This window comes from Microtus pennsylvanicus, chromosome 16, assembly GCF_037038515.1.
Source record: "Microtus pennsylvanicus isolate mMicPen1 chromosome 16, mMicPen1.hap1, whole genome shotgun sequence".
NCBI lineage: Eukaryota > Metazoa > Chordata > Mammalia > Rodentia > Cricetidae > Microtus > Microtus pennsylvanicus.
In genome coordinates, this window is record NC_134594.1 from 33,847,765 (window position 1) to 33,862,886 (window position 15,122).

General features: G+C 39.7%; 1 protein-coding gene across 1 annotated transcript in view; it reads left to right on the top strand.

Annotated features, from left to right (window-relative positions):
- The window catches only part of Gmps (guanine monophosphate synthase), a 42,594-nt gene extending 27,814 nt beyond the window's left edge, over positions 1–14,780 (top strand). The window contains exons 9-16 of the mRNA XM_075950526.1: positions 211–384; positions 2,256–2,361; positions 4,364–4,479; positions 6,084–6,209; positions 9,897–10,012; positions 12,017–12,147; positions 13,638–13,810; positions 14,658–14,780. Coding sequence (XP_075806641.1) covers positions 211–384; positions 2,256–2,361; positions 4,364–4,479; positions 6,084–6,209; positions 9,897–10,012; positions 12,017–12,147; positions 13,638–13,810; positions 14,658–14,759 — 1,044 coding nt within the window. The 3' untranslated portion in view covers positions 14,760–14,780. The remainder of the gene's footprint in view (positions 1–210; positions 385–2,255; positions 2,362–4,363; positions 4,480–6,083; positions 6,210–9,896; positions 10,013–12,016; positions 12,148–13,637; positions 13,811–14,657) is intronic.
- The last annotated feature ends 342 nt before the right edge of the window (positions 14,781–15,122 follow it).

Consider the following 15,122-nt stretch of genomic DNA (forward strand, 5'->3'; position numbering starts at 1 on the left):
TGGGTTTACCAGAGACCAGATTTCAGGGAGTGCTGAAAGGGAAGTTCACATATATTTTTGAATCACATATAATGTACATATTTTCACAAATTTATTTTTTGTAGTTTAATGGTCTGATTTCCTAGTTGGTTTGCAAAGACTCAAATGTCATTAACTTTGAAAAGATTCATTTCTTAGAAGACTGTTCTGTTCTGTTTTTGTTGGTAACAGATTGCCAATGAAGTAATTGGAGAAATGAGTTTGAAGCCAGAGGAGGTTTTCCTTGCTCAAGGCACCTTGCGGCCTGATCTAATCGAAAGTGCATCCCTTGTTGCTAGTGGCAAAGCTGAGCTCATCAAAACCCACCACAATGACACGGAGCTCATCAGAAAGTTAAGGGAAGAGGTAAAGGCTTGTGAGAACTTCCCCTAATACATATACTCAGAGTGTTTCCCTTCCCTCCATCCTTTCTTTCTCCTTCCCAGTACTTGCAAAGTTGACTAACCATCACCACAAACTAATATTACATTTCCCTCAGAAGCAACCCGGTGCATCTTGTGCTCATTAGCAGTCATGCTTCAGTCTAGTGGTACCCACCATCTCCTGTCGATGCTAGACAGTGTCCACTAGTCACCTTTAGTCTAGTGGTACCCACCATCTCCTGTCGATGCTAGACAACCAGTGTCCACTAGTCACCTTCAGTCTAGTGGTACCCACCATCTCCTGTCGATGCTAGACAGTGTCCACTAGTCACCTTCAGTCTAGTGGTACCCACCATCTCCTGTCGATGCTAGACAGTGTCCACTAGTCACCTTCAGTCTAGTGGTACCCACCATCTCCTGTCGATGCTAGACAGTGTCCACTAGTCACCTTCAGTCTAGTGGTACCCACCATCTCCTGTCAGTGCTAGACAGTGTCCACTAGTCACCTTCAGTCTAGTGGTACCCACCATCTCCTGTTGATGTTAGACAGTGTCCACTAATCACCTTCAGTCTAGTGGTACCCACCATCTCCTGTCAGTGCTAGACAGTGTCCACTAGTCACCTTCAGTCTAGTGGTTCCCACCATCTCCTGTCGATGTTAGACAGTGTCCACTAGTCACCTTCAGTCTAGTGGTACCCACCATCTCCTGTCAGTGCTAGACAGTGTCTACTAGTCACCTTCAGTCTAGTGGTACCCACCATCTCCTGTCGATGCTAGACAACCACTGTTCACTAGTTTTTGTTTTGTTTATTTATTTCTAGAGACATAGTTTCTGTATATGTAGCCCTGGCTGGCCCGGAACTTGCTTTGTAGATCAGTTGGGCCTGAAACTCAGAGATCTACCTGCCTCTGCCTCCCGCATGCTGGGATTAAAGGCCATTATGCCCCCAAACCACTAATTTCTACTTCTGTAGCTTTTCTCATTTTAGACACCTTGTGGCCTTTTATGATTGGCTTCTTGCTTTGCTTTTTAAAAGATGGTTTCATGTATCTCCTTCCTCTTATTTGTTATATTGCTGAGGCTGACTTTGGTGACCTTCCATCCTCTGCCACCTGTGTGCCATGATTATAGACATTGTCTACCATGCCCAGATAGTATTTTAACATATATTTTCAAGGTTCATCTATGGTATAATGTAATTCATTCCTTTTTATAACCAAATATTCCATTGTGTCTATTTGTTCACCTTTTTTAGTTGGTGGACATTGCCCATTTTGAGTGTTAGAAATGATGTTATAAATATTATTATAAATTCTTATAAACATGCATTTTTTTCTAATGGATACCTAGGTATAGAATTATTGGAATAGCACAGTGTGGTGGTGTAGTCCTGTACCCACCACTCAGGAAGTCTAGGCAGGAGGATCTAGAGTTGCATGGTCATCTTCAGCTACATTTTTTTGTTGTATGTCAGGCTGGCCTAGAACTCACAGATTAGGCATGCACCACCATACTCAGCTCATTTGGAAAAACTAAGCACTAACATTAACTTTCCCAGTTGTCGTCTTGTGTCACGGGAGAAGTATTTGAGAGCTGGTGGGTTTGTTTGCCCAGACTTTTTTTTTTTTTTTTAAGATTTTCTTTATTTAATGTGTTTGGGTATTTTGTCTGCATGTATGTCTATGTATCAGTCATCTCTCTAGCCTCTGAATCTGTTTTTATTTATAAGACTTTCAAGGCTTATGCTTGGATGCCACTAAAATACTCATCTAATTCCTTCTAAGCCTCATAGGAGAAACTACTTTAAATGATAAAGCCTGATTTTCTAACTGGTTCCTTTTTCTCCTTGTAGGGAAAAGTAATAGAACCTCTGAAAGATTTTCATAAGGACGAAGTGAGGATTCTAGGCAGGGAGCTTGACCTGCCAGAGGAATTGGTTTCCAGGCATCCTTTTCCAGGTACAGACACATTGGGTTTGTCCGTTTGGAGACCTTGTTGGTTCATTTCAGACCTCTCTGAACCACTTGTCTTTAGGGACCATGACCTGACAGAAGGGAAGCGACAACAAGGAACAAATTCTTTGAAGTGCCTATTGGGTTTATGCTAATTCATGTCTCATTCTCTTCTGTGTTTGTATGTAGGTGCCGTATGATTCCTGGGAGTCTGGCATGTAACGCTGCCAGATAAGGAGATGGAGCATAGAGATATTTAATAACATTTCTATATAATTCTTAGTTGTAGATCTAGGGTTTTTAGATCATAAATACAGTGTGTACATACATCATGTATTCCATGGAAAGAAGAGAGAATTAAAACTTGTGTCCCCCTCTTTCATGTTAAAGATACAGTCTCTAAAAGAGCTGCAGAGAAACCCTGTCTTGAAAAAAAGAAGAAGAAAAAAAAATCACCCACCCCCCCCCCAGGTTCCCTTGGATGGCCTGGGTTCAGGCATTTTTCCTACCTCAGCTTCTCATGTAGCCACTGCCAATTCCTCCCCTAAGTTTTCTTAGGCAGCATCTTGCTTGGACAGAAGAACTACTTCATTCACTTGTAAAGCACACTTTGCACTGTGTTTGTTTTATGTAACTAATTCACAGGCACCAAGGAAGTTTTAAATAGTTATTTGCTGTAACAAAAAATAGTGATATTTAAAGATAGCATCATGACACTTGATCTGTTTTATTCTGAGATGGTTTAGGATACAAACCTAGTCTAGCTCTCTATAATAAGTGATGGAGGAATGGCCCAGTTAATTAAACACACTAATACTCGAGCATGGTGGCACACTCCTCAATCCCAGCTCTTGGGAGGTAGAGGCAGGCAGATCTCTATGAGTTTAAGGATGACTTGGTTTTCATACCAAGTTGTAGGCTAGCTAGGGCTATGTAGTAAAGACCCAGTCTCAAAAAAAAAAAAAAAAAACGAGGGCAAGCATTTTGGAAGTACTGTGGTGTGACACACATCCTCTCACACACGAAAATAATCTTGCTTTGTGTTTTACGGGTGAGAAAACTTAGTAATGAGGGCAGTTCCAGAAGTTGTACAGAAAACACCATTTTAGTTGCTTTAAAAACTGATATTGATGTTTATTCTAAAACTAGGAATGAACTGAGGAAAACTAATGGAATATGGCTTTTATTTTGCTTATAGACATCTCAAGTGATTTTTTTTTTCATGTTGTAGCAAAGCAACAGATCTGTGCATGTGTTTTATTTATTCTTTAGTTTTTTGTAAGGTTTATTTTGTTCTCATGTGTTTTGTGTGCATGTGTATGTGTGTACCATGGCTGTGCCATGTGCCAAAGAAGCCAGAAGAGGCATCAGAGCCCCTGGATGTGTGATGTGAGAACTGAACGTGGTCCTCTAAAGAGCAACAGTGCTCTTAACTGCTAAACAGTCAGTCCTCCCTACCACTCATTCATTCAGTCATTTATTTAACAGCTTGCTTATTTGTAACTAGAAGTGGTAGCTCACATCTTGGCATTTAGCAATATTTTCACCGTTTTATTTTCTTCAAAATTTAAACAGCATATGAATTAAGGTGGTTCATTATTTTTGTTTACATTTGTATATGATGGGAAATTCCCTTAATGAAGAGATTTTTCAGTAAATTGGCATATATAGTGTTAATTAAAATATATCTCGGGGAAATTTTTTGTGAGAATATATAGGTTAGGAAATTAATACCAACACTTAAACTAAATGCCTTGTGCTTTTTTGTTTGGTTTAGTTTGAGATTGATTCCTAATCAGTTATTATTAGTTATAACTGATTGTGCATGATAAACATTGGCTCTACCAAAGAGCTACGCTCTTAAGTCTTGAAATTTAGTGCTAGGAGTCAATTAAAATTAAATGCCTGTGTTTATTTATTTAAAGGGTTTTATGTTTTAGCATTAGTGTCAGTTTTCTATTACATTGTAATTATACATTTTATGTTCTAAATAATTGTTATTCTATAGGTCCTGGCCTGGCAATCAGAGTAATATGTGCTGAAGAACCTTATATTTGTAAAGACTTTCCTGAAACCAACAATATTTTGAAAATAGTAGCTGATTTTTCTGCAAGTGTTAAGAAGGTAATGACTGATTTTGACATAGCTAGTCAATACAAAGAACTAAGTAGATGGCTGCTCTTATTTTTATTTTAAAATAATTTATTTGTTTGAAAATTGAAAACAGTACGTACTTGCAGTCAGTGACTGTAGAAATCTTGGCACAAAGACTGCTAGGTAGATGTGCCTGTCTGACGAAATAAGACTGCATCTCCTGCCCTTCAGAGTTGTTGGGACCCTTTTCCTTCTGCTTGTCCAGCCCTCACATGAGGGTTTGTGCCTGGTTGTATTGGAGCCTGTTCTGCTCCTTTCAGTTGATAATCCCTGTGAGGAGGGGGAAGGTGGTAGGGTACAGGGAGAGGTGAAGGGAGGCAGCATCTGTTGGGATGTAGTGTATACAAGAAGAATAGAAACTAAAGTCAGGTGCTGAGTGCTTAGAGGATAACTATGGTGCATGCCAAGCTGCCTTACGAACCAGAGCAAATAAAGTCGTTCATAAAAAGAGCACTTAGTACCAACAGCCCTTGACTGGAGACATTTAACGCAGTGACTTTTCCTAGTGTTTTGAAGTAATCTGAAGGAGATAAGATTTTTTTGTTGTTCTTTTTATTCTTCTTTTTTAAAAATAAACCTTATTTTAAAACCTTGCAAATAATGAACATCGCCCACTGAAATTAGTCAGACCCAATGTCTGTACACCTAGTGAGTTAACTGTGTAATTAGAACAGCCATTGTAGGGTTGTGGAGCTTCACACTGGGTTTTACACTTTCAGTATTGAATATATTTTATCCACTGAGCCAACATCAAAAATGAAGTCCACGACAACTAGAAAAACAATTAACTTCCTATAATCTTTTGTTATTCATGTCCATTACCTGCATTCAGTCTTTCCTCATCTCCTAGAAACAGAGAACAGGAAAGGCTAAATAGAAATGCTGGGTTGTTGTTTTTTTTATCAGACTTAGTTGTGTTCCTCTACCTGATTTTCCCGAGCACTAGGACTCCAGGTGTGTGCCGTTCTGGCTGTAAGGGATCCTTTGACGTCTATACTTGCCCATCCCCAGAATTTGCCATGTCATTAGACTGGGATGTGTAGCTGTGCTTGAGAAACACTGCTGAGGCACTGGCTGTAGGCAAAGCAGTGAGATAGAAGATCTTCTACGTACAAGAGGGGTTGGTGACCAAATAAAGTTATAAATGAGTAAAACGGACACAAACATGGCTTCATAAAATAGTTAAATACTTCAGTATATTTATTAGTGTTTAAAAACTAAAAATATAAAACATTAAAAATGCTTGTATTACCAAAGGGACAGAAAGGTTGATTCTTTTTTAGTGTTCATGTTAATACTTAAATGGAACTGTATAAATAGAAATTAAGGATTTAACTCAAACCAATAAAGGAGAAATAAATGAGCTGGGAGAATCACCAGTTCAAAAGAGAGCAAAGGGGGAAATGTAAAATGAGAAAAAATAGATGATAGAAAAGTAGAAATTCCTGGTGTACTATGTAGCACATAGCAAATAGCATATGATCTGCTGTTAAAAACTAATTGGTACAAGAACATAAGATTATGGAGGTCTTATTTCTTACAACATGAAAAGCATGTCTGTTTGGTTTTCCCAGCCCCATACACTGTTACAGAGAGTGAAGGCCTGCACGACGGAAGAGGACCAGGAGAAGCTCATGCAGATTACAAGTCAGCATTCACTGAATGCTTTCTTGCTGCCAATTAAAACTGTGGGTGTGCAGGTGAGTCCAGGGAGTGGGCTCTCCACCATGGAATGTCCTGCTGCTTGCTTTCACAAAGTTCAATTTGGAATTACTTTGAGAATTCAAATGTGAAATTATATTCCAAGTTTAAAAGATAAAAACAATTTATAGGTGGTTATGGAGCAGATGAGCTTTTAAGTACTGAATGAATGAATGTTTGTTTGTTTTTTTGTCATTGTTGTTTCGTTTTACTTGTAGTTAAAAGTAAAACTTTCAGACAACCATTTACTTCACACTTGGCTAGTTTATTTCTCTTTGAGAAACAAGATGAAAAGCTCAGGTTCTTATTTGTCTGTACACTTTGTACACTTACAAGATATACTGTGGCTTGAGAAGGCTTTTCAGCTGCAAGAAGTCGTCAGGTGGATATGTGCATGATTAGCTTGTGGTCTGCAGGCGTATGTGACTGAGGATTGAATTGCAACACGAAAACATAAGCTTACTTTAAATGCTGAGATTTTACTATCATTTTTAGAAGTTATTTTTAATTTGTGTGTGTGTGTGTGTGTGTGTGTGTGTGTGTATACACACTCTTATACCACAATGTATGTGCACTCATACGTCATGCTGTGTGTGTAGATCAACTTTTGGCCGTCAGTTCTCTCTTTCCATGATGTGGAGCTAGGTCTCTTGTTTCTGCCACATTCTTCTGTGCTTCAGGACAGCCGGGCTGTGAACTGCATGATTCTCCTGTCTCCCCCTCCCATTTCTTGTAAGAGTGCTTAGATCACACATGCATACCACCGTATTTATTTATAATTTCTTCATACAACTTGTGTCCTGGGGATTGAACTGAGATGGTTAGGCTTGCAAGGCCAGCCACTTTACCTGTGCTTTTGTTGTAATTTAATTGTAATTTGAATGTTAGTTTTGTCGATGACCACTATTGTGCTACAGTGTCAAAGGCTGGATATGCCTGAATGTCCTAAGGCCGTGCTCGAAGATTATATAGGCCCAATACTCTTTTTTACATAGCTGTAACACATAGCTTTTTAAGTTCTTATTCTGCCTTTCTAGTTATAAAAGCATGTGAGGATAGTGATCGATGGGTTTTGGAATGCTGTTCATGAAGTTTGACATCGTGACCCAGAAATTCAGGGAGTTTCTGGTCATAAGAAGCTAAAGAAGCCTTCTTTACTGTTAACTTTGTTGTTCAGTGAAAACTAGAAAAATAGCCGTAGCTCAAAATGGTACTTCCCCCCATTCTCATTTTTCCATCAGTAGGAGTCACAGCAGTGGGTATAGTTGCATCAAAGATGGTTGCCATTATGCTGACCAAGCATTTAGTAGTGTCCTTTTATAGTAGAATTATTTATAGGAACAGATTATTTTACTATTTTTGTCTAATGTTGAAGCATACCTTATCTTAATGCATTAGACTGAATTTTACATCCTTCCTTTATTGAAATCCATGTATAGTTTTAATATTAAAAAGACAGTTCATTATCTTTAAATTCAACTAAAACAGGCTAGCAAGGTGGTGCAGGTAGTAAAGCCATGCTGCCAAGCCTTGTAACCTGAATTCAAACTGTGCAACCCAGATAGTGGAAAGGGAACCAGCCAACTTCTGAAAGCTGCCTCTGAACTGGAAAGTGTGCCTTAGCATATGGTCACATGCAGATAAACTCAAACAAAGCTGACACATTAGAGCTGATGAACTGGTTTTGGTTGTGAACACTTGTCTAATTTTTCTTCCTTTTAAAGAGCTGTATCTAGCCTGGTGGTGGTGGCACACACCCTTAATCCCAGCACTTGGGAGGCAGAGGCAGGTAGATCTCTGTGAGTTTGAGGCTAGCCTGGGCTACAGAGCAAGTTCCAGGACAGGTTCCAAAGCTACACAGAGAAACCCTGTCTGGGGAGGGGGTGGGAAGGGTAAGCTGCATCTATTGCTTAATGTTGTTTTTTTTTTTTATTGATAAAAGAAGAATAAAGAAAAAAAACACAAATTTCCACCTCCTCCCAGCCTCCCCTTTCCCTCCCCCTCCTCCCACTCTTCTCCCCCTCCTCCCACCCCTCTCCCCTTCCCCCCACTCCTCTCCCCCTCCCTCTCCAGTCCAAAGAGCAGTCAGGGTTCCCTGCCCTGTGGTAAGTCCTAGGTCCTCCCCCCTCCGTCCATATCTAGGAAGGTGAACATCCAAACTGGCTAGGCTCCCACCAAGCCAGCAGATTGCGTAGGATCAAAACTGCGTGCCTTTTTTTTTTTTTTTTTTTTTTTGCTTAATGTTGTTTTTAAATGACTGTTATATATTCTTGGGATTGTGTGACTGATTTTATTTCAGTGGCTTTTTAATTTTTCATACATAGGTTTATTTTGAGGCTTGCTCTGATATTTACATGCGGATGTCTGCAGTATAAAAGTAAAAGCATAGACAGGTTTTTCTTTAAACTTTCTCAGTTCTTATGTGACACATTGGGTTCAATCTCAACACAATAATAGTAGTGAGAAATTAAACTCTTAGGAGAGTCCCTCAAGAAACTTAAGTATTTGCAGCTCCTGCTAGATAGGGAACTGAGTTGTTATAGTTCCCCATTATGGTTTTTTTAAGGAAGTTTTTAATTGTTAAGATAAATATTCATTTGAGGCATTTGCTTGATGACTGATTTCTTTAAAAAAATGCTACTTTGTATGAATGGGTGTTTTGCTTGCCTGTTATGTTTGTACCACATGAATGCAGTATCCGCACAGGCCAGTAGAGGGAGGTGGATCCCCCTGGAACTGGAGTTACAGATGGTATTAGCTACATGTGGCTGTTGGGATTGAATTTGGGTTCTGTGCAGTAGCAGACAGCACTCTTCAACCACTGAGTCATCTCTCCAGTCGTACTGGGCATGATGACTAAAGCTGACATTCCTGCAGCTGAGAAGCTGAGGTGGGAAAATCGCCATGAATTTGAACTTGGCCTGTGCTACAACGTAAGATTATTTTAGCATCCCCCTCTCTGAAAAAAGAAATAAACTTTACTCAGGGTCCTCTAATGTTCTTAACAAAGTTTAGTTGCCTTAGCTGTTAGCTATTCAGTTTTATTGTTTAACCTTACAGGCCCAGGTAAAAGTCTTAATTATTCTAGTATAGGCCTAATTTTTTCCTAAATGCCAAAATAAACTGTCCTTGTGAAAACATAAGTACATTAAAAAAAAAAAAAACTTCTTAGCTTGGTGGTGGTGGTGCATGCCTTTAATCCTAGCATGCGGGAGGAGACAGGCAGATTTCTGAGAGTTCGGGGCCAGCCTGGTCTACAAGAGCTAGTTCTAGGACAGAGGCTCCAAAGCTACAGAGAAACCCAGTCTTGAAAAAACCAAAAAAGAAAAAAAAAGGATCTATCCCATTCCATAAGCTGTTTATTCACACTTCTTGTTTTAGTTTTAATGCAGTCCTATCTGTCAGTTCTTGGGGATTATTGCTCATGCATTGAAGTCTTTTTCAGAAAGCTCTTACCTGTACCTATAGCCACTTTCATAGGATGAGTTTGCAGCCCACTTGGGTTTTAATAAAGGATGTTTTAATTTGAAACTTACTTGTATTACTCGACAAATATCTAGAATATACTTTTCAGATATGTTTTAAAAAACAAAAGAGAAATTACTACTAATAGTATCATTGTAGAAAATATTTTTCAACCCATCTTTTGACTTAACTACTGAAAATTGATTCCATTTTTTTTTCAGGGTGACTGTCGTTCCTACAGTTATGTGTGTGGAATTTCCAGTAAAGATGAACCTGACTGGGAATCCCTTATTTTCCTTGCCAAACTTATCCCCCGAATGTGTCATAACATTAACAGGTACATTGTGCAGATGGCAGGGGAGATGGGTGTGTGTGGATGAAGTATAAGGAGAAGATCTATATTTTAAGGTCTTTGGTTAATGAGAGGCTAAGATAGCAGATGAGAGAGGACGATTCTGTAGTCACAGCTGTTTGTGATTATGTTCTTTGGATAACTTGTCGTTTTCTTATGCTTTGGTTATAGTTAGGGAAATATTTATTATTCTGTATTTTGGTCCTTAATCACATTATAATTATTTTGCTTCTTTAAGAAAAACATTTAAAGAATAAACAATTTTGGGCACTGACTAGATGGCTCAGTGGTAAAGGTACTTGTCACTAAGCCTGATGGCCTGAGTTTGATCCCTGGGACCTTCATGGTAAAAGGAGAGAAGGAACTTTGACAGGTTGTCATCTGACTTCCACACATTATATAGCACATATGCATCTGAAAAAACCAATAATTCTTTTTAAAGACAGTTATGCTGGCTAGTTTTATATCAACTTGACACAAACTATTGTCATTTAGGAAGAGTGACCCTCAACTAAGAACTTGCCTCCATATGACTGACCTGTAGGCAAGTCTGTATTGATTTTTCTTAATTAGTGATTGATGTGGTAGGGCCCAGCCCATTGGGGGGCCACCTCTGGGCTGCTAGTCCTGGGCACTCTAAGAAAGCAGATTGAGCAAGCCATAAGGAGCAAGCCAGTAAGTAGTATTCTTCTGTGACCTCTGCATCACTTACTGGACTCCAGGTTTCATCTCTGCTTGAGTTCCTGCCCTCCCTTCTTTTGATAATGGAATGTTGTCTAGAAGTATAAGAAATAAATTACCATTAGTTATGGTATTTTATCATAGTATTAGAAACCTACCAAAGACAGTAGCAGATTGATATATCCTTGCACTAGAGAACGAGGTATATATATCTGGACCAGTAATGTTTGTGGTATTGACTGTTGGAAAACGAATTAAAATTGGATAATGTTGAGAAAGGTAAGAAAATTTTTTGTTTAGAATTGTGCCCAGTGCTACGCTGTGGAAAGGGAAGGAAGCATAAGACTGTCAGGCCACAGGATTCTCTTACACAGATGGAGGATTTTGAGAATCACAGTAGTGTATCCTTGGACCAGGAATAGTCACTGCTGGAGTTCAGGAGGTGAAAGTGCAGATTTAACTACTTATCTTTAAAAAGACTACTAATGAGTATTAGCCACTGCCTGTTTATTACAAAACAAATGATGCATGTCATTTAATGTTTACCATAATACAGGTTATACACCAGAACTCAGATCATGAAAAGTTTATAGAAAGTTTTACTTGACAGTCCAGATTGAAGTAAAATTGATTTACAGTAAAGTGAATGTGATCTCTCAAAGTAGCAATCCTATTTCCATAAATACTGTCATTGCTTCTCTTTGCAAGATAAGACTGGATTTAACACAAAGAGAGAGGATGCAACCACAGAGATTATGTCATGGGTTATGCCTCCTAACCCCTAGGGAAGTCTCCAAATCTAGCAGGACTCCCCTGTTTCTTCATTTGTGATCATTAGCCTATCACAGAAAATGGTTAATACGAGGGGTATCATCCATCTGTGTTACTCTTAACTGTGTCATTTTAATTCGAATCCCCTGAAGTGCTTCCTCTTACAGAAAGGCAGTTAAGTGTGATTTGTATATAATATCAAATAAAGGATATTTACCACTTCTTACCAAAGCCTCAGTTTAGAGCCAGAAATGCTGATTAAATATTATTTCATAGCTGTTTCTTTCCAGTTTTTTTTTTTTTTTATATTTGCTTTACCAACAAGAGTTGCTTGAGACTTCTTTTGTCTTTAGTTTGCTACAGAAACTTGAAACTTTCCTTTTAGTGTTAACCTGGAAGGGTGTGTTAAGGAGAGAGCTGGGAAAGCCAGACTTCCAAATCTGCAGGAACATGCCACATTGAACTGCTCTGAGGTGAACCAATTCCCAAGTACAGTCTCTGACAGTGGCGTGTTTTTTCTGGTGTGTTTCCATCTAGAGTTGTCTATATCTTTGGCCCACCAGTTAAAGAACCTCCTACAGATGTCACTCCCACTTTCTTGACAACGGGGGTGCTCAGTACTTTACGCCAAGCTGATTTTGAGGCCCATAACATTCTCAGGGAGTCTGGTAAGTAGCTCTTTCTGTTTATCACTGTACACTGCAATTTAAGTTTTTTAGATGTTACTAGCAGTAGGATGTAGCTCTTGCTTTTCAGTTATGGGAGGTTCTATAATATTGCCTTTCAAATAAAATGAATTTATCTTTGTGGCCATTTACAGGCACCATGCTTGTGTTGCAGGTGTTGAGGTGGCCCACGCAGCTGTCCTCGTGTGCACACCATGCTTGTGTTGCAGGTGTTGAGGTGGCCCACGCAGCTGTGTTCGTGTGCACACCATGCTTGTGTTGCAGGTGTTGAGGTGGCCCACGCAGCTGTGTTCGTGTGCACACCATGCTTGTGTTGCAGGTGTTGAGGTGGCTCACGCAGCTGTCCTCGTGTGCACACCATGCTTGTGTTGCAGGTGTTGAGGTGGCTCACGCAGCTGTCTTCGTGTGCACACCATGCTTGTGTTGCAGGTGTTGAGGTGGCCCACGCAGCTGTCTTCGTGTCACAGCTTGCAGACAGTGTTCTTGTCGTTGTCCACTTGCTGCTCTGCTTTGAACATTTTCAGGGTTTTTGTGGTTGATGCTTTTGCTATTGAAAAATAGCAAATGTGTGTCACCGAAAAGCTAGCTGGGCCCGGACATAAGAAAGCTGTGGTGTGCCGCATCTGAAGGTGAAGTCAAGGCAGGGGCCAGTTCAGTGTTGATGGTCTTTACACATCTTAAATTAGATGTCTTTAAACAGAAAGGCACTTAAAACTTGGATTTGCAGAGAGTAAAATTTGATCAGAGGTTTATAGGAACTAAGCCTTATATTTCCCCTGGGAAGAGTGGGCTAGTGTTAACTAAATTGGCATTTACAGTATAGAATGCAGGACTACCTGAAATAACAAAAATGGACTCTCCCTTAATGTATGTCTCACTTTTTTTTTTTTTTCGAGACAGGGTTTCTCTGTGTAATAGTCCTGGCTGTCCTGGAACTAGCTCTTCTAGACCAGGCTTGCCTTGAACTCACAGAGATCCTGTCTCTTCCTCCTGAGTGCCTGGATTAAAGGCGTGTGCCACTACTGCCCGGCTTCTTATTTATTTTTTTGTGATGAGCTCTCAGTATATAGTTTGACATTGACTCAGTATATAGCTCTGACATTGGAGGTCTTGTGTCTCAACCTCCCATGAGCTTAGAGTACATATGTGACCTACCACATCTACATAAAATTCTGCTATATCCACTTTCAATACTGTAGAGTATTTGATTAAGTGTGTGATGAGTATCCCAGTGTGTGTAAGTGGTGGAGAAAGATGGAGAGATGATGGAGATGCTTTGTAGGGAAGAGAAAGACGGAGAGATGATGGAGATGCTTTGTAGGGAAGAGAAAGACGGAGGGATGATGGAGATGCTTTGTAGGGGAGAGAAAGATGGAGAGATGATGGAGATGCTTTGTAGGGTTTCCTTGAGTTAGGTTAGAGTATTTTTCCATAGTGTGGGGATGATAAGTACTACATGTTTCTTTCTCTAGGCTATGCTGGGAAGATCAGCCAGATGCCAGTGATTTTGACCCCATTACATTTCGATCGAGATCCACTTCAGAAGCAGCCCTCATGCCAGAGATCTGTGGTTATTCGGACCTTTATTACTAGTGACTTCATGACTGGTGTGCCTGCTACACCTGGCAATGAGATTCCCGTAGAGGTAATTTGTGTTCCCTTTTCTAATGCACACGTCAGTGCCTCACTTGTTACATAGTACAGTGGTGCAAAATAGGCTGTGATAGATGCTCTCATTCTTCCTTCCTGTCTCCACTTAGTAATTAGTGCTGTGTAGCTGATAGGGACTTTAATACAACTTCCAGATGTCTGCTTGTTCTGATGGCTACATAGAAAGTAACCTAGTCCTGCTGAGTTTACTGCTATAAAAAGTGTTCTCATATAAAGGGACAATCCAGGAGTGGAGAAGAGTTGGGCTTTATAAGAAATAAGAATGAGATTTGATACTATTAACGATTATATTTTTTATTTAAAGATGAGTCTTATTTTTCTTAGGCTGTACTTGTACCTCCAGCTAAGGATGATCTTGAATTTCTGATTCTCCTGTCTTTGCCTCCCAAGCACTGGGATTCAGGCATGTACCACCTTGCTGGGCATTGAACCCAGAGTCTTGTGCATGCTAGGAAAACACTGTAGCAATCGAACCCTACAATTCCATGTTTTTACCACTCGTCTTTCTACCAAAGTGTTCCAAAGGAGTTATTTACACAACAGCAGGTGAACAGTTGAACTCATAATTTATGAAATATTAACATATAAAGCGACACGTTTGGATGCTATTGCAGTGCCAAACATTTGAGGAGTACTGACTTGAAGTCACTGTACCTACAGAGAGATATTATCTAAGTTTAATCAGAGCCATCTGTCTTATGTAAAGAAAAATGGCCAAAATAGTTCATGTTTTAATTTTAAGGGGCAAGTATAAGCCCTTAAGGATTGTTGAATATACGGTGGATTCTCATTCTTTCTTGTAATCTTTGTTTTATAAACAGGTCGTGCTAAAGATGGTCACTGAGATAAAGAAGATTCCTGGAATTTCTAGGATTATGTATGACCTAACATCAAAGCCCCCGGGAACCACTGAGTGGGAGTAATAAATACATTGTTGTTACGAACTGTGTGCAGTTGAGGCTCATTAGAAACCATTTGTTAATGACGCAGTACTGTGGAAAATGTTCCCGAAGCAGCTGTTTCATATCTGAGTTCTCATAGCAACACTACATGGTTTAAATGTGGAGCTGGGAGTGAAGAGTTTGTATGTATGGGGAGATAATCAAGGCGCCATTGCCCACGTGCGGACAGATTGCTCTTGCTGTTGCCTCACTTCCTCCTATGTGTGAACTCTGTCTATGACGGTAGACGACTGGGGCTTCTGTCCGCTTGCTCTTAGAAACATCCTTTATTTACCAGTGTAACTGACTGTGTGTGCCTTTGGAGGATCTGAACTTTCTTGTATG